General features: G+C 40.3%; 1 protein-coding gene across 1 annotated transcript; it reads right to left on the bottom strand.

Annotated features, from left to right (window-relative positions):
• Positions 1 to 16,774: 16,774 nt before the first annotated feature.
• Positions 16,775 to 17,329, bottom strand: LOC104899311 (ruBisCO large subunit-binding protein subunit beta-2-like). The gene is made up of 3 exons (XM_048637489.2): positions 17,225 to 17,329; positions 17,031 to 17,102; positions 16,775 to 16,900 (listed from the first exon to the last, which is right to left on the bottom strand). Exons 1-3 carry the CDS (start codon positions 17,312 to 17,314, stop codon positions 16,790 to 16,792), a joined length of 273 nt encoding a protein of 90 aa, XP_048493446.1. The 5' UTR covers positions 17,315 to 17,329; the 3' UTR covers positions 16,775 to 16,789.
• Positions 17,330 to 18,388: the final 1,059 nt, after the last annotated feature.

Raw genomic sequence — 18,388 nt, forward strand, 5'->3', positions numbered from 1 at the left:
GGTCGGCTGGTGTACGGGTCGGGTGAATTTGGGCTGGAATGGAATAAGGTGAGTCGGCCCAAATCGGCTTTCGAAATAACTTGGGTCAGAATAAATCAGCTTTCGGAATAACTTGGGTCGGCTGAAATCTATATCGAAATGACTTGGGTCGGAATAAATTGGCTTTCGGAATGACTTAGTTTGGAAGAAATCAGCTTTCAAAATGACTTGTGTCGGAATAAATCGGCCCTCAATAGGGCTTGGATCGGCTAGCGGTGTCGTATTGGCTTCGATCGGATCAAATCGACTCTCATAATGACTTGGGTCGGAATTAATCGGCTATCGAAACAAGGCAACGTGTGGTGCGATTGGGTCGGCTTAAGTGGAGTTTGTTTGGCTCTAGCCGTCTTTCGGGCGGACTTCGACTCTTGGAGAGTCTAATGTTTACAGTTGTCATTTTTGTGCTTTCAGATATTATATTATATATATAAAGTTACAAGTCGAAACTTATAACAATTGACGTGATATTGTGATTGAGTCATTGTGAATTGTGTGATGATAGATTGATACTTATATTACTAATTTAAAAAGTTGCTAAATTAAGACTTATATTATTGGTTATTGCCCATCGGGCTATTCATGACTGCATATTTGCATAATTGCATTATTAAATACACATTGCAGATTTAAAGTTGATTTTAATCATTAAAGAATAATGATCAAATATTCAAATATCAATCATCAAACGATCACATGATTAATACTTAGAGTTGGTACTACCAGTTTGGATTTGTCATTTGTGACAACTAACATGTCTAAACAAGTATTCAAGTAACAATCATAAGTGCTAAGACATAAGTCCATACCGATTATTGATTAAAGTCAATAAACTATTAAACTTAAATATTTAGTTAGTTAGTGACTTACTCTCACTGAGTGACTATATAACAACAAAAAGAGTTAAAAGATGAGTTAAAGAATTAGAAATTAAGAAACGAAAATATGAGATTAGAATATTAGATATAATAAGTTAATAATATGTGGAGTTAAAGACTAAAGTATTATCGTACGAAGATGGAGACATTAATTGATGAAGTTATTATGTTGTCATTAATATATTATTAGGTTGACATTGATAAAAGCATTGTAACTAAAAGGAGAGAGGATTGGTGCTTGAATGCAAGACTAGGTGGAACTCAACTTATGATATGTTAGATTGTGCAATCAAATTTAAGGAGGTATTTTCTAGACTTTCTTTGGAGGATAGAGAATATGTTTATTGTCCAAGAAACGATGATTGGTTTAAAATTGAGAAATTGCTTGAAATTTTGAAGGTGTTTAGTGATGCTACTTGTTACGTAGTGCAAAACTAGTAAATCAATACTACAATCCCCAATAGTAGGTTCTCAACTTGGAAACATGTGCAACAACGCCTGAACTCGAATCCCGGACCTGAGCTCTGCCTTGAAACCTGCAAAAAGGGACCCACCTGGAGGTTTGGGTGGTATTTCCCCCTCCGAAGCTTAAGTCAAGTATCAGGGATATGAAGGAACTTTTAGAGAGAGAGAGAGAGAATTTATGGCAGAATAACAGTACTATGCTCTCAAAAACGTACCTTTCCCCTGATTTCAAGGACTATTTATACTGTTTGAAATGACTGTTGTACCTTGATGTCACCCTAATTTGGGGGCATCTGATTAGCTAAGCAATAATGTTGTGACACGTGGCAAGTGCTGATTGGATAGTACACCTCACTCTTTTACAGGAATAGGCATTACCTTTACTGGGCCTAAGTACAATTTTGGGCCACAAGAAGGGTTTTTAGTACACCTTTTCTTCGGAAAAGTGTATTTTAGCCCATACAAACTTATGACCCATGTACTTTACCAGTACAGGTAAGCGCCACCTGTAAGGCTGTGATGGAGCCACTTGTCACCTTTATAGCCGTTGATTTTGAGGCTACAACATTTACCCTTTAAAAGAGGAAGTTACTATTAGGGCGCCAAGACGGTTGGTTTCCTTTTTTAATCGACCAGAACTGCCCTTTTTTTTCAAAAAAGGGGCGCCATTTAGCCGGTCTTATTAGGTCAACCCTCAAGGGCGTTTTGGCATGCAACGGTTATTTCTACCAGATGAGGGGGTCACTTTCACCCCTCTATAAATATGTCTCTTTGTCGTTTCTGGAATAATTTTAACATCTTTGAGAGATTTTCTAGAGAGAGAGACTCTGCCCCATTTTTCTGAGTTCTTAGCGAGAGAAAATCTCTGCGTCCAAATTCTTGATAAGTGCTTTCCAATTCGTCCGAAGTTTCATCCAGCTCGTCCTTAACGTTCGTCCAAGCACTTTCAACAGGTATCTCTTTTCTTTGTTTTACTTTTCTTGTATTTTCACGCATTTTTTAAGAAAAATGGACTCGTCTTCTTCAACGAATATCCCCGGCCGCTCAAGGGTTGGTTCTGACCTAGAACAGAGAGCCTTTCTTCTTCAGCATATTCTAGAGTTGGGCCTATCGGCCATGCATTCTTTTATTTTGGACATGGACGGCAAAGTCAGACGACCCAGTCTTTACCTGTGCAGGGTAATCTGGCGCGCGTCAAGCAAACAACCCGCATCAGACGAGGGGTAAACCTTCCGGCCTCCAGCTCGGAGATGGAGGCATCAACTGGACGAATTCCCGCTGACGGGGAGCGTGAAGTCAAAAGCGCCCGGCCAGCAAACCAAAATCCTTCTCCTGGAAGCGTCCAGGAGGAAACTATTGACAGAGGGTCTCCAGAACCCAGCCCGTCCAGGCAAGAGACGGCCACAGACGCGATCAATGAAGCAGAAGCCTCCTCCAGTCTGTCTAGCGACTCTGAGGAGCAGTCCACCACTTCTTCAGAAATAAGGCGCCGGCTGGGCCCTTTATCTAACCCTAGGTTCATTATAGCCGACAATAGTTGGCTAGGACGGGTAGGTTCTGACCTCAAACACTTCTCTGCGGCTATGCCAATGCCGGGATATCGTTTTGTCCTTCTTGGCCGAGAGGACACTATACTTAGTGCTCCTCCTGGCCATTTCGATGTTTATCGGCTGGCCCTAGATGCCGTGTTGCGATTTCTCTTGCATCCCTTCATCAGCCGCCTTCTCCATTACTATAACATAGGTCACAACCAGTCCGACTCTCTCTCTCTCTCTCTCTCTATCTCTCTCTCTCTCTCTCTATATAATATAAATATTATATAAATATATATATAATATATATAATTATATATATTATATATATATATAGTTTTTGTGTGGACGAACCCTTTCTTTATAAGCAAATCGTCCTAAGGTATCTTAGACGGATCTTGCTCCAAAGAGGAACTCGGCCAGGAACCTGCGTCCGTCTAAGAAGGGAAGTCGTCTAGCTTTAATTGGCCGGCTTCCTTCTGCAGAGGACATCCTTCATCATGCTTTGGCTCTAGTAGGATGGGCTCCTTATTTACCAGAGCTCCGTCCACTAAAGCTGAAATATTCCTGGCCGGTTTAACTTCCTTTTCTGGCCGTTGATGTTTTTACTTGTTTTATTTTTCAGAAACATACACCAACGTCTAAGGCGTTGGCCGAGAAGGCGACTTCAAAGAAGAGGCCGGCCCCAACCGGGGATGCACCTCTTCCCAAAAAATCCAAAGGCCTTACTACCAAGAAGAAGAAGCCATCACGGCCTGTGGCCAAGGTTGTGATCTCTATTCCGGTCGAGGATGACCCTCCTATTATTGAGGAGAGGGCCTTGGTTACATACACCGGTTCGGCCGATCCTCTTCTCCCCCTTGCTTCTGAGCATCCGGACGCGGGTGTTCATCTGGACGAGGCAGGGAATCAACGTACTCAGCGGGACACGACTTTAGACGGGTCGGCGTTTTTCGGGCCGGTTACCAAACTGGTATCCCAAATGCCGGAAGCTTATAGGACGGCTTCCCAGTCCTCTGGTGAGTCTTATTATTCAAACATTTTTAGGACTTTGCGCGTTGGCGGGCGTCCGATGAGTCCGTCCAACCGTCAGGCCGTGGTTATACCCGTCCGAAATATTGATGAGTCTCCTCTTTCAGATAAAGGAAAAAGAGTCGCTGACGAAGCTCCTGACGGTTCTCCTATTCTTTCGGACGACGAGTTCTCGGCTGTCTTTGCGAGGATGAATTCGACCGACCGTGAGAAGCTCAAGCAGGAGCTTTTCAAGTGCTTCTCTGAACCTTATATCAAAGGCTTGAGAGGGGCCTCTTTCGGGAATGTTGGCTACATGTCTCAACTTGCTATCGAGGTACCTTTCTTTGTCCCCTCATTTTTGTACTTGCATATATTTCTTGTTTTTACAACCGTCCTAACATATCCTCGTCCTTCCTTTTTCAGCTTTTTGCTCGTAGCATTATAACTGAAGACTGGGCACGATTGCTCAGAAAAGAGAATAAACAAATCGTCCGCGATGCTACCAAGGCAGCGGATCAGGCCCAATTTTCCTTGGCCGAGCAAGAAGTACTACATCTTCAGTCAAGAAAGGCTTGGGAAAAACGCTCGGCCGAGATGGAGGCCGAGAATAAGAGGTACCTAATCCGGCTGACAGAACTGCTGGACGAGAGGAAGGCCCTTGAGCTGGCTCTTAAGGACGAGAGAAATGCAGCGCTTCTGGCGGCCGCGGAGCTCCGAAGAAAGAATCGCTATCTTTGAGCTAAAAACCATTAGCTAAAAGAAGAGGCCACTTCTAGTTTTGAGTCAGCCAAGGAGGCTCTGAACGAAGTGATTGATACTTCGAAGTCCTGGGCCGTGAAGGCCTTCGAAATGCTAGCCGAAGAGGACGACATTCCCCGATATGTTCGTCGGCTGGAATTTCTGGAGAGTCTACATAGAGACAGCGTCACTCGGGAGGAACTTCCGTCTTCCAAGAGTCTTCAGACGATGATGACGAGGAAGAGGAAGATGCCGATGCCCAGGCCGAAGATAACAACACTCCTCCAGAAGCCTAACTCTTCTTTTCTTAGTCATTGGTCGTAGGCCCCTTTTGTACTTAGCCTTGTAGGATTTTTCATTTATTGTATTTTTAGACTAAGTTGTAATTTCCTCTTTTAATTATCTATAAAAGAGTTTCTTTCTTACATCTTTGCCTCAGAATCCCATACTTATGATGTCTATCATTTAAACCAATTATTCTGAATAAAATGCCAAGTACGAAAACGATTCGGCCTATGTGATCAGCTTTCATTGGCCGAAGACTTAATTCATTTATCAGATATGCCAAGTTAAAAAACTTTTCGGCCTGGAACTTGGGTATTGTTCTTTAGATCTTGTTATACCAACTTTTATGTACAAGGACTTGGTTATCTGCAGTTGTATATTTAGCCCATATATGCCCCCCTTCTTGGATGAAGAGGTCTCAGTAACTTTTTTTTGGTTCAAGAAGGAGAATGACCATGATATACTGACGCAAGATAACTTAACACTTATGGAGGTTATGGCAACTCGTCCATCCTTGTTTAGAATTTGAAATAACTTGTTCCTTTACTAAGGTTTTTATCTTAGGGTATGGCCTGTGGACGAAAAGTATGACACTTTTACTAAAGTGTCCTAATTCCAGCCGCCTTCGTTTAGGAGATGTTAACTCTTTAAGTTAACTCATTGTAGGCCTTTGTCATGTACTATCCTTTATAGGATTTTAACATGTTGGCCGGTCTCCTAATAGAAGATGCTTTTATTTGCCGTTCTGCTTTGAATGTCGGCTTGGCCGATGGTATGTACCTTTGGACAACTAAATAGGGCATACATATCAAACAAAGAGACAGTCATACGAGGGAAGTAGATTTGTATTATATGAATTTTGCTTGGCTGGGAGCCAAGATACATGTATACATCTCTACTTTTTCATTAATGTGTACTTAACCTAGCAAAAAATTACACTTTTTTGAGCTATCTTAAACAAAGTATTTCTTCAAAGCATCAGAGTTCCACGTCCTAGGAACAGAACGGCCGTCCACATGCTCTAGACGAAAGGTGCCACTCTGAACTTCTTGGGCTATCTTGTAAGGTCCTTCCCAATTTAGAGTGAGCTTACCTATTTCTTTGGCTCGGCCGACTGCTTCCATTTTTCTTATGACGAGGTCTCCCTTCTTCAGTGGCTGTCTTGCCACCCGCTTGTTAGTTTCTCGAGTCATTCTCATTTTATACAGTTGCATCCTTAATAGAGCATTACCCCTTACTTCAGGAACCTGATCCAAGGCCGTCCGGAGAGCAGTCCAATCGGCATCCTCTGAATACAGCATGACTCGCAGAGTTGGTTCTTCAATTCCAATAGGAAGGACGGCCTCTGAGCCGTAGACGAGCATAAACGGGGTTTCTCCAGTTGAGTTCTTGGCCGTTATTCTGATCGACCATAGAACCAACTGTAACTCTTCCACCCACAATCCTTTTGCATTGTCGAGCTTCTTTTTAATTCCTGCTGATAAGATCTTGTTGAAAGCTTCAACTTGTCCATTTGCGTGGGGATGGGCAACTGCAGCAAAGTGGGCCTTAATGCCCTTATCGACTAGCCATTCACGGAGCTTGGGCGTCTCAAACTCTGGTCCATTGTCAAAGACAATAGACTGAGGCATCCCAAACCTTGTAATGAGGTTCTTCCAGACGAACCCCTTCACATCATTGGTGGTGATTCCCCTCATTGCTTCAGCCTCCACCCATTTTGTGAAGTAATCTACTGCCACTATCACGAATTTTTTCTGGCCGGCTGCTACTGGAAATGGGCCAAGAATATCCATTCCCCATTTGGGAAAGGGAACGGGAAAAAGAACTGGAGTCAGATAGTTTGACGGCTTCTGATAAATGTTGCCATGCCTTTGACAACTATCACATTTTTTTGCATAAAGCAAAGCGTCCTCCTTCAACGTAGGCCAATAATAACCAGTCCTTAAGGCCTTTTCCCCTAATGCCCTTTCCCCCAATGTGGGAAGCACAAGCTCCTTCATGCAGCTCCTTCAGGGCCTTTAAACCGTCCTCTCTAGTGATGCACTTGAGGAGGGGCCGGTTTGAAGGCTTTTTTGTAGAGAGTTTCATCCCACAACTCAAACCATTTGTCTCTAGCCTTTTCATACTTGGTTTCCAAGAGATCAAGGGGTAGCTATCCTGTTTTCTTATATTCTATGATGGGGCTCATCCATACGTTCTCTCGGCTGAGAAACAGGACCTCCTTTTGATCAATGCTTTTGGCCGACTTGACCTCCCAGAACACAGTTCTTGGCACATCTCCTTCGACCGAACTGGCTAGTTTGGTGAGAGCATCCGCTTGATGATTTTCCGACCTTGGCACTTGGTCGACCACAAACCGCTTTAATGTTTTTATTTCTTCGTTAATCAAATTCATGTACTTACTCATAGATGCTTCATTGCATTCAAAATCTCCATTGACTTGACCGACTACCAGCAGAGAGTCTGTCTTTGCTTCAATTTCTAGGGTTCCGGCCGCTTTGTAGATTTTGATGCCGGCTAACAGAGCTTCATACTCTACTTCATTGTTCGAAGCCTGGAACTAAAATTTCATGGCATATTTCATTGACTGAAAGATGATCCCAGCTCCACAACCATTGGCAATGGACGACCCATCCGCCATAAGGGTCCAATGCCGCTTTCCTTCTGCTGGGTCTTGGACGTACTCTATTGCAGGCCGAATAAGCTCTAGAATAAGATCTGCTAAGGCTTGCCCTTTAGTCGCTTTTCTGGGCTCAAACGATAAGTCAAACATATTGAGCTCCACATGTAATACCCCGAATTTTCAAAGATTATTTTATTATTATTTATTAAGATTTAACATTATTTTCGCTTAAAAATTATTTTGTGGTAATGAGATTTCATTGTTAACTACGTTTATTAAAATAATAATTTCATTTAGTTTCGATTTATTTTAACAAGTTTCAACCAGATCACTTACTTATTATCCATTTCATTATCAAACTCTTTAAATTGATTTATGGATATTTTGGTTCATTGTCCATCCACATTGGTAATCCAAGCCCAAACATTAGTCCATAGTTCAAGTCCATGTGTCTTTTACCAAAAAGAAAAGTTAAAACAAAACAACAACAAAAAGAGAGTGAAAATCAGCTTCTTTCACCGCCTCCTCCCTCCTTCCTTCTTCTTCAAAAAAAAAATCAGCAAGTAAAAGAATTAATTAGTTCAGCAACTTGCAATACTTGTCAGTAAAAATTTAATCTTCCCAACTAATATCAGATTTTAGGGATAGCTTCACCTCCACACCATAGCCTCCATTAATGGGGACTTGATCAAGCTTAAAAATTTCTGACCAAATCCCTCTATAAATAGTGACTTCAATCTCATCAGATTCCTCAAGCAAAACCACTTCAAAGGTTTGCTTCACTCTCTCGCTCCCTCTTTAATTTCTGAAATTCTGATTTTTAAAGGTTAAAATAGAAAAATTCTAAACCCACCATTATCACCACCTTCGAACCACCACAAAAAGAAAATCCGACCACCTGAAACGCGGCCAACCACCGCGACCAACCAGCCACCCGCATCACCTAAGTCGCGCCTCCCTTGCGTGCAGCCCCTCGCCCCAACTCCGCGCCCAGCCACCTTCTGTCGCGACCTAACTCTCGCCCGCACCCTCGACCCCGCCTGATTCCTCCTCGCCTGAATCCCGCCGGAAATCGCCGGCCAAACTCCACCCTCAAACCTTCCTCCTTCCCTTCTCTCTGTCGCCCCTGCTGCCTTCCCCTCTCCTTCGTTCTTTTTTTATCTTTTCCTTCTGTTTAAATGAAACTGATTCTTAGAATCAGTGAAGTGGAAAACCCCCCCTTCCCTTTTAAATGATTTTTTGTTATTTTACCTTTATTTTAAAAACTAAAACTTTATAAACTCTCTTAAGTTCATTAAGAATTTCTTTAAAGTTATTTGAACTATTTAAATTGTTTACTTTATAAAAAGGGATTATTTAGGAACTAACTTAAATCTCGTTAATATTGTAGACTCCGATTTCGTAGACAAGGACTATCAAGAGCGCTAACTGTTCTGAACTTAGCTTTGGGCACGCGTCACGAGGTAATCTTCAATGTCCATCTAAACATAGATCCCGTTAGCGTAAAACGAATTGATTACGTGATTATTATGTGCTTATAAAATTTATAAGTATGGACTATAATTATGGATTATCGATTTAATGTGAGTTATGAATACGAATGACAATGGACAATGACTATGGATTTTCGATTATGAATATGACTATGGACGATGTACAATAATAGATGTTATTATAACGTTATTAAAATCGGTTAATGTTATTTAATAATATTATGATTATCATTAGTATTATTATTATTATTGTTATTATTATTATTATTATGATTATCATGAGTATTATTATCGTCATTAATATTGAAACTTTGTGGAAGTTGGAATTGATAAGAAATTGTGATAACGAAATGATTATAAATTTGAGGTGATAAATGAACTCAAGTGACGGTTGTGTTTATGAAATGAGTTATTGAAATCTCTATGAATAGCTTGAGATTATGATGGATTGAATATGTTCACACTGGTTTGAACAAGATGACGTAAGTATAATTGAATAATGATGTAAATGTATATGTGAATTATGTGATGACGTGGATTAAAAGATGTTAATCACGTAAAGTGAAATATCGGAGGGAAATGAGGAACAGGTTGCCCTGTATGAGTGGTTCAGCGGCCCCTTACAGGTTCTCTGGTTACTATGCTGATTATTCTGTTACTGTCTTCCTTCTATCTTGATGTGATCCAAGTAGAAGGGGTGTGCACACTAGGGACTCTGTTATGGCCATTATGATTTTCGTAGGTGGTTACAGGGTTTCGTCCCGGCCTACAAGTAGGTGGTTACAGGGTTTCGTCCCGGCCTACTATGTTGAAGTAAGTGGTTACAGGGTTCGTCCCGGCTTACTGGCGTTCTCTTTCCTCTCCTTGAATAACTAGATTAAATGGAAGTAATGATATGATTATGTTGCATATATATGTGTATATGTGTTATGACTTTCAAAACTATTGATATACTATTTACAAAGTATTTTCAACTTAAGTATTTTTACGGGATGGAGTTGGAATTACTCAGTTTATCTGATTTTTGGGAGCTTGTCTCTCTTGTCTCTTTTCAATATATTTGTGCAGGTGGGTGATCGATCGAGGAAACAAAAGGGAGATCATCTAGAGTTGTCATCCACTTAGCATTTGAATAGCTTCCGCTGGAAATCTGAAACATTTTAGTTAATTAGTAATGTTAATGAACAATTCGTTTAGTTGTTTTCATTAATGAATTTGAGTTGGTGTGTTGTAACTTAGCCTTGCAATTGTTTCCAAGGAGATAATTGCGGCGGTAACACCTCCCCGTCGGATCGAACCCTAGTGGATCCGTTTATCCGAAAACCCGAGTTTATTCGAATGGAAAAAGGGTTCGGGTCGGCGGGGGTGTTACACCACAGCCCACTTTAGCATTCGTCTAGAGGCATCCATCTTATGCAAAACTTGCTTCAAAGGCTGATCAGTATAGACGAGGATACTATGAGCAAGGAAATATGGTCTTAACTTTTGGCTGGCCATAAGCAGTGCCAGGCCGAACTTGTCTACCATTGAGTACCTTCCCTCAGCATCTTTTAGCACATGATGGCTAACAAAGTAGACGGGTATTTGTACTGATTCTCTTTTAGCTAAGAGAACAGCACTAACCGCGAATGGAGATACGACCAAGTATACATATAATTTTTCTCTTTCGGCCAGGCTGATTAGCCTGGGCAATTGCTGAAGGTACTCTTTTACTTTTTAAGGAGTTTTCTCTGCTTCCTCCGTCCACTCAAATTTTGCATTCTTCTTTATTGTTGCGAAGAAATGATGACACTTATCGCAAGACTTAGATAGAAATCGTCCAAGGGCGTCCAGACACCCCCGTCAAACGCTTGACTTATTTAATCTTGGACGGAGAAGTCATATTCAAAATTGCTTGTATCTTGTCAGGATTGGCCTCAATTCCTCGTTTATCCACCAAGAACCCTAAGAACTTCTCAGCATCGGCAAATACTCCAGATACACATTTCTGCGGATTGAGTTTTAACTTGTATTTTCTGAGAGTTATGAATGTTTCTCGTTAATCTTCCAGATAATCCATCTCCCCTCGGCTTTTGAGGATCATATCGTCAATGTAAGCCTCCATATTCCTTCCCAATTGTGGCAGAAAGACTGTGTTTATAAGCCTCTGAAAGGTGGATCTCCTGATCAACAGCTTGGTTCCTGGCCGGACCCAAGTGCCTTTTTTCTGCCGAACTGGCTTCTGCACCGGATCTATGTTCAACTTGTGCACAGCAACTTCAAGATCAATCCCCGGCATCTCCTCAACTGTATATGCGAAATCATCCTCAAACTCCTTCAGTAGCGCGATCAATTCGTCTTTGGTCTGAGAACCTAGAACTGATCCGATTTTCAGAGTCCTTTCTGGACGTTCTTCGTTTAAACAAATTTCTACTGGTATTTCCACCGGTTCTGGACGTGCTAGTCCGATGCCCATAATGGCCATTACTTCTTCAGAGGAAGCTTTCTCTTCCTTGATGGCCAGGCATTTCCTCTTCTTGCTCGGCAAGAGTATGGACGACCTACTTTCTTGAGGAGCCTTCACCTGAGCTTTCCCTACTTCATCCTTCAACTCACTTATCTGGCCTTTCATTATCTCGACCGGTTCTTCCTCTATGGCCTTTGGCCGCTCTGACTTTTCTCCTTTCCATGATGACTGTTGTAGAGTGGTGAGGTAGCATTCCCTTGCTGCTTGCTGATCTCCATATAGGGATCCAATCTTCCCTCCATCGCACTCAAACTTCATTAACATTAGATGGCTAACAATCACCGCTTTGATGTGGTTCAAGGTGGGTCGTCCCAGAATGACATTATAAGCTGTCAAATCTCGTACCACCAAAAATTTGACAAAAAACGTCCTGGAAGCTTCTTTGTCTCCTACCCTGACGGGTAAAGTGACAGTTCCCATCGGATGAATGATTCCTCCGTCGAACCCAATGATGGGGTGATTGACTGGAACTAGATTATTCTCGTCAAACTTCAATCTAGACAGACAATCCGCACTGATGATATCGGTAGAACTTCCTGTATCAATCAAGATCCGTCTTACCCTGAGATTTGCTATTTTTATCTCTACCACCAGTGGGACATCATGAGTTGTTCTTATCTTTCAACGATCCTGCTCGCTGACCATAATTTTGGGGAAAGGATCAGACTCTAACTGGTTGGTAAGCATTACCTAGCTGTGTTCCCGCAAATGATTTTTGTGGCCGTGATTTGTAGGACCCCCTGCTGTAAACTCCAGAAATCACTAGCACTACATCTTCGTCAGTGCTTTCATCATCTTTTCTTCTCCCTTGACGATTATCCTTTTTCTGGAATTTTCTACTTGCCTGAGGTAAATAGGAGTTCATTTTACCCTTGCGATCTAAGTCCTCCAAGGCTCTTTTCAGATGCTTACATTTGTTCGTCTCGTGACCATACTCTTTGTGGAAATGACAGTACTTGCTTTTATCTTTGTTTCTGTAAGGCGTCTTCATTTCTGCTGGCGCCTTAAGCTCATATTGATCTTTCATCTCCATGAGGATGGAGTACTGATCTTTGCTGAACTCTATAGGCTCAGCTGATGATGTCGGTTCAGATCTCGTGCTTCGTCTAGATGAAGTTGTCATTGAAGTCACCGCCCAAGTTTCAGCTTTCTTGGGGATGCTTTTTTTCGGCTGGATGGTTTCTTCAGTTTTCTTTGTCTCTGGCTGCTTTTCTTCCGCACAAACTTCCGTAGCATGAATAAATGCCTCGGCCTCCTGAAGGGCCTCAGTCAAGGTGGATATCTTCTTCTTCACCAAATCGAACTTAAAACTTCCAGGTCTTAGACCCCGAATGAAAGCGTCAAATGCCACTCCCGCATTCAGATCCTGGATCTGCAATGCTTCCAGGTTAAATCTCTTCACGTAACTTCTTAGAGCTTCCTTAGGTTCTTGGACGACCTTTCCTAGATGCATGCTGGTCTTCTGCTCTTATCGATTTGCGACAAAATGGCTGGTAAACAAGATACTAAGCTTAGTGAAATTATTCACCGAGTTAGGCGGAAGATTGTTAAACCATTTTTGAGCTACCCCTTTCAGCGTAACTGGAAAGTTCTTGCACCATATAGCATCATCAACTCCCTAAACATACATCTGATGTTTGTATGCTGACAAGTGATCATCCGGATCTGTAGTGTCGTCGAAAGGCTCTATCGTCGGAAGCTTAACCTTTGGGAATGGGGGGGACTCCATGATTCTGGCTGAGAAGGGAGTCGGTTAGTTAATCTTGAGTGCCCCAACATGTCCCTCAGTGGGTATGTGCTCCCGGCGATATTCCTTCAGCAATGGGTTTGAGGAGGTGTTAGCTAAGGCCTGATGCCTATACACCATATGTTGTATAACCGTTTTTTTCTTGCCTTGGCTGAATAGCTGAAGGTCTTTGACTTCTTCCTTCTGTTCAGGATGGAATCCTCAATGGGGGATCCTTCATATAGGGAGTAGACCCTGAGGCCGAACGCTGGAGAACAGCTGCCCTCTTGGCTTCCAAGTACTCCCTAGCATCCGTCTCCATCTTGTGACCACTAGGAGGAATGTTATCTCTCGGACGGACTACCAACTTCCAGTCCATCTTCCTTCTTGGTTCACTGACGGCTGGCTGCTTTCCCTTAGAAAATGGCTTTGTCTTCTCCTACCGAGGATGCTGGCTTGTCCCTGGACGACCCTCTTGGGACTGCCCCCTAAGCGGCAACGCAGCATCCTGCCCTGGTATAACCTGAAAAAACAGCATATTGCTTTTAATTTGCTCCTCCATGACAGTGGCCATCCTAGCCTGGAAGTCATTCAAGACATTTTCCAGATGACCAGTTGTCACTAGATGGTCAAGATTATCCTGGATGACAAGGCCCATACTCCCTCCCGAGAGACGAACGACAGCAGAAGGCCTTTCTCGTCCTCGAGGTGGCCTCTTGTCACCCACTGTATCTTCCACTTGTATCTCAAAGCTTCTGTTCCTAGCAACATTGGATGAGTGACAATCAGTCATTGTTGCGTCTCCCCACAGACGGCGCCAAATGTTACGTAGTGCAAAACTAGTAAATCAATACTACAATCCCCAATAGTAGGTTCTCAACTTGGAGACTTGTGCAACAACGCCTGAACTCGAATCCCGGACCTGAGCTCTGCCTTGAAACCTGCAAAAAGGGACCCACCCTGGAGGTTTGGGTGGTATTTCCCCCTCCGAAGCTTAAGTCAGGTATCAGGGATATGAAGGAACTTTTAGAGAGAGAAAGCAGAGAGAGAATTCATGGTAGAATAACAATACTATGCTATCAAAAATGTACCTTTCCCCTGATTTCAAGGACTATTTATACTGTTTGAATTGACTGCTATACCTTGATGTCACCCTAATTTGGGGGCATCTGATTGGCTAAGCAATAATGCTGTGACACGTGGCAGGTGTTGATTGGGTAGTACACCTCACTCTTTTACAGAAATATGCTTTACCTTTACTGAGCCTAAGTACAATTTTGGGCCACAAGAAGGGTTTTTAGTACACCTTTTCTTCAAAAAAGTGTATTTTAGCCCATACAAACTTATGACCCATGTACTTTACCAGAACAGGTAAGCGCCACTTGTAAGGCTGTGATGGAGCCACGTGTCACCTTTATAGCCGGTGATTTTGAGGTTACAACACTACTAAAATTATATCGGGATCCGAATATCGAACTTCTAATTTGTTTCTTAGTGAGGTCTATCACTACAAAAAAAATTGGCTATAGAGGCACATCATTTGGCCTACTTGCCTCTAAAACCCCCTTTTACCATCACATAAACATGGTTGCCTCTAAATTATATGATTTTTAGTGTCAAGTATATTCTGGTGCCTCTAAAGATACATTTCAGCATCAGATGAATGTTGGTTGCCTCTAAAATCATGTTTTTAGCATCACATGAATATGGTTGTCTCTAAATCATATTTTTAGCATCACATGAATTTTGTTGTCTCTAAAGCCATTTTTTTAAGCATCAACTGTAGTTAGTTGTCTCTAAAGCCATGTATTTAGCGTCACATGATTTAGTTGTCTTAAAGCCATTTCTTTTCAGCATCAACTGTAGTTAGTTGTCTTTAAAGCCATGTATTTAGTATCACATGAATTTAGTTGTCTCTAAAGCTATTTTTCAGTATCAACTGTAGTTAGTTGTCTCTAAAGAGATGTATTTAACGTCACATGAATTTAGTTGTCTCTAAAGCCAATTTTTTTAGCATCAAATTTAGTTAGTTGTCTCTAAAGCCATGTATTGAGTGTCATATAATATTTCATAGCGACACACTCACAAGTTCCACAAATAAACAATAGTGTATTCTAGATATTAAATTCCAATAATAATCTATTGTTTTTTTATTAAAAATTTAATAATGTAAGGTTAAAAAACATATGTTAAATTCACCCATTTACATTGACGGGTCTTATTGTATAGACGATTGTTACGGGTTGATATTATTTTGATTTCGGATAGTCTTTTTTCTGGCAATCGGATTTCGGATCTTTCAATATCGGATTGTGGCGGATTCGGATTATATCAGATGTTGGGTGTAGGTACTATTCGAATTATATCAAGTTGAATCAGATTGGTTTCAGATTAAAATATCTGAACTGAATTTAATTGAACTGAACTAAATTGAGTTGAAAATAATTGTTTATGAGAACAAAAAATTGAGAACTGATAAACTGAATTTTCATAAAAGACAATTTTCACAATTTCACTACTAGAAAAGTCAGAGAAAAGAAATTGAAGAAAGTTGAATCTTCCATAAAAATTCAAGGTTAGGTAATGACTAATTTCACTACTATAAGTTTATAAATTTCAATTTTGTAGCTTACACATACTTTAATTTGAGTTCGAATATAATTTTTTAGACATTTGATGAACTACTTAAGTTTTTTTTTTTTTTTGAAATTTAAATATTACATTAATTCTTAACAAAAATTACAACACAAAAATAACTCCAATAAACTATCCATTAAATTATTATTCAATAAACATCATAGTCTTACAATAATTACCAAAAATACAACAAACTTAAAAGAAATGACAAATAACAATCTGAAACAACTCCTAACAAATCTGAAAACCAAACAAAACAATCTGAAAACCAAAACAAAATTCTGAAAGAACTCCTAAAAAAACAAAAATCCCGACCTCTCTAAAAAAATTTTGAAAAACAAAACAATGGAAAATTCTGAAAACCAATACAGCAATAGGTGCAAGGAAACAAAAAAAAAAAAATCTAAAGAAACTCCTAAAATCCGAAGAACAAAACAATCTGAACTTCTGAAAATCTGACCGCCGACCTCACCAACGTACAAAATCGAACTGTCGACTTGACCAACAAAATCGAACCCCCGACCTCACCATGGAAATCCTCGAAAATCCTTCTGAAAATCCTTCTCAAAATCGAACTTCAGGTGCGGCGTCGTTTGTCATTACCTTTTGAAACGTCGTTGATACAGTCAACTTCAAATTTTTTTTCCCAAGAAAAAACTATGAAACCCATATTCCCCTTCATCCCTTCTGACGACAGTGCCAACTGCCACAATTAGACTCCGCACACCATAGAAGGTCAGTGCTGGTAACTCAATGATTTTACGACATCAATAGACACCCAGCTATAGCAGCCCAACCCCGGTATCTAATCCCAAAGACCAGAAGAAAATATCCGAGACAGTGTCACTTAAAAACTTCAAACCTTTTCCTCGACATTTTCAAGTTGATCCTTAATAGCATCCACTTTAGATGAAAGCCGAAGTAGGGTGCATCCACCGCCAACAACCATTCCTTCTTCAACAGCTGCCTGAAATACTATAAGATAAATAGATGTTACACAATCCTAAATGCCAATTCATCCAAGCCCATCCATCTTTTAACGGGATGCATCAAAATAAAAAATATTAGCTTTCTTAATAGAAAAACTAATATGATACCTTTGTGGCATTAAGAGCATCTTCTACTCTCAGCTTCTTTTCCTTTAGCTCTGTTTCAGTTTGGGCTCCAACCTGACTCAACAAATAGAACAGATTATACGTAAAAAAAAAGCTAAAAATATATTGCACACTATGTAATTGTGCATCCTATCTAATACATAGAATATGATGAGAGGAAAAGGAAGACAGCATACCTGAATCACAGCTACTCCACCAGAAAGTTTTGCAATTCTCTCATTAAGCTTTTCCTTTTCATACTCTTTCTCAGCGACCTGCACCAACATGAGTGAAAATCATAAAACAACACTCACAAAGAAACCAGGTCATTGATAAAAAAAAACTATGGCGTCGTTGAAGGTCATCTTTTGATTCAATTATGGCGTCGTTGTTCGACCACCATCATCATCACTGAAGAAACGTCGGGCCTACGTGGTGGTGGCTAAAATCCGACGGTGGCTGTGGCAGGGAAGCAACGAGAGAAGACTGGCGGTGGTGGTGGTGTAGAAAGAGGAGAAGACAAGAGAGATGGAAGAGGATTGAGGATGATGGTGAAGGAGGCGATTACTGAAGAATGAGGTTGGGAGGAAAGGGTGAAGGTCTAGGGATAGAGAGGGATTTAATTCAGTGGTTGGATTTTGATCTTTCTTAAATCAATGGTCTTAATTCATAATCTTTGATATTATTTTTTTATCAATGAGAATTGAGAGTGGTCAATTACATGGATTTCTAACTTAATCAATGGTTGGATATTCATCTTTCTAAAATTAATGGTCTTTTCCTCAAAAAAAATACATAGCCTAAACTACTAATAAACAGTATTGTATTTTGATATTATATGGTTTGAGTATTCTAATTTCTAGTTCTAATATATTAGTTTACTAACTTTAGAAATTAGTAGTATTACTAGAATTAATAAAATTCGAAATTTCGAAATTAAATCAGTATTATTGATTTTTAAGAAATTATTATTCTAAATTTATAAAATCAAAAATATGTGAACATGATACATGCGGTGATTAGGGATTAATTTAATGCTAACATGTAACACGTAACACAGTAACAATTAGTCGATTATTGTCGATGGCCCGATATTATGATTTAGGACTTATTGTCTTAATAATTACATTTACAATTTGACTTATGTCTTATTGTTGACACTTGTTAACCCAAAAAAATTAGCAGATTTACTTATATAGCAAATAATCGAGTCATTAACGTGAAATATAGTATAACAGTATACTTATATTGATGTATTATTGTATCAATGAGGTTTAAGCCATAGGTTTTCTTGATCGATACTTATAGGCTTCATATCAAGATCTTGTTAATAAGCAATAAGATTTAATCAATTAAGATAT

Source organism: Beta vulgaris, chromosome 6 (assembly GCF_026745355.1).
Source record: "Beta vulgaris subsp. vulgaris cultivar EL10 chromosome 6, EL10.2, whole genome shotgun sequence".
In the NCBI taxonomy this organism is placed as follows: domain Eukaryota; kingdom Viridiplantae; phylum Streptophyta; class Magnoliopsida; order Caryophyllales; family Amaranthaceae; genus Beta; species Beta vulgaris.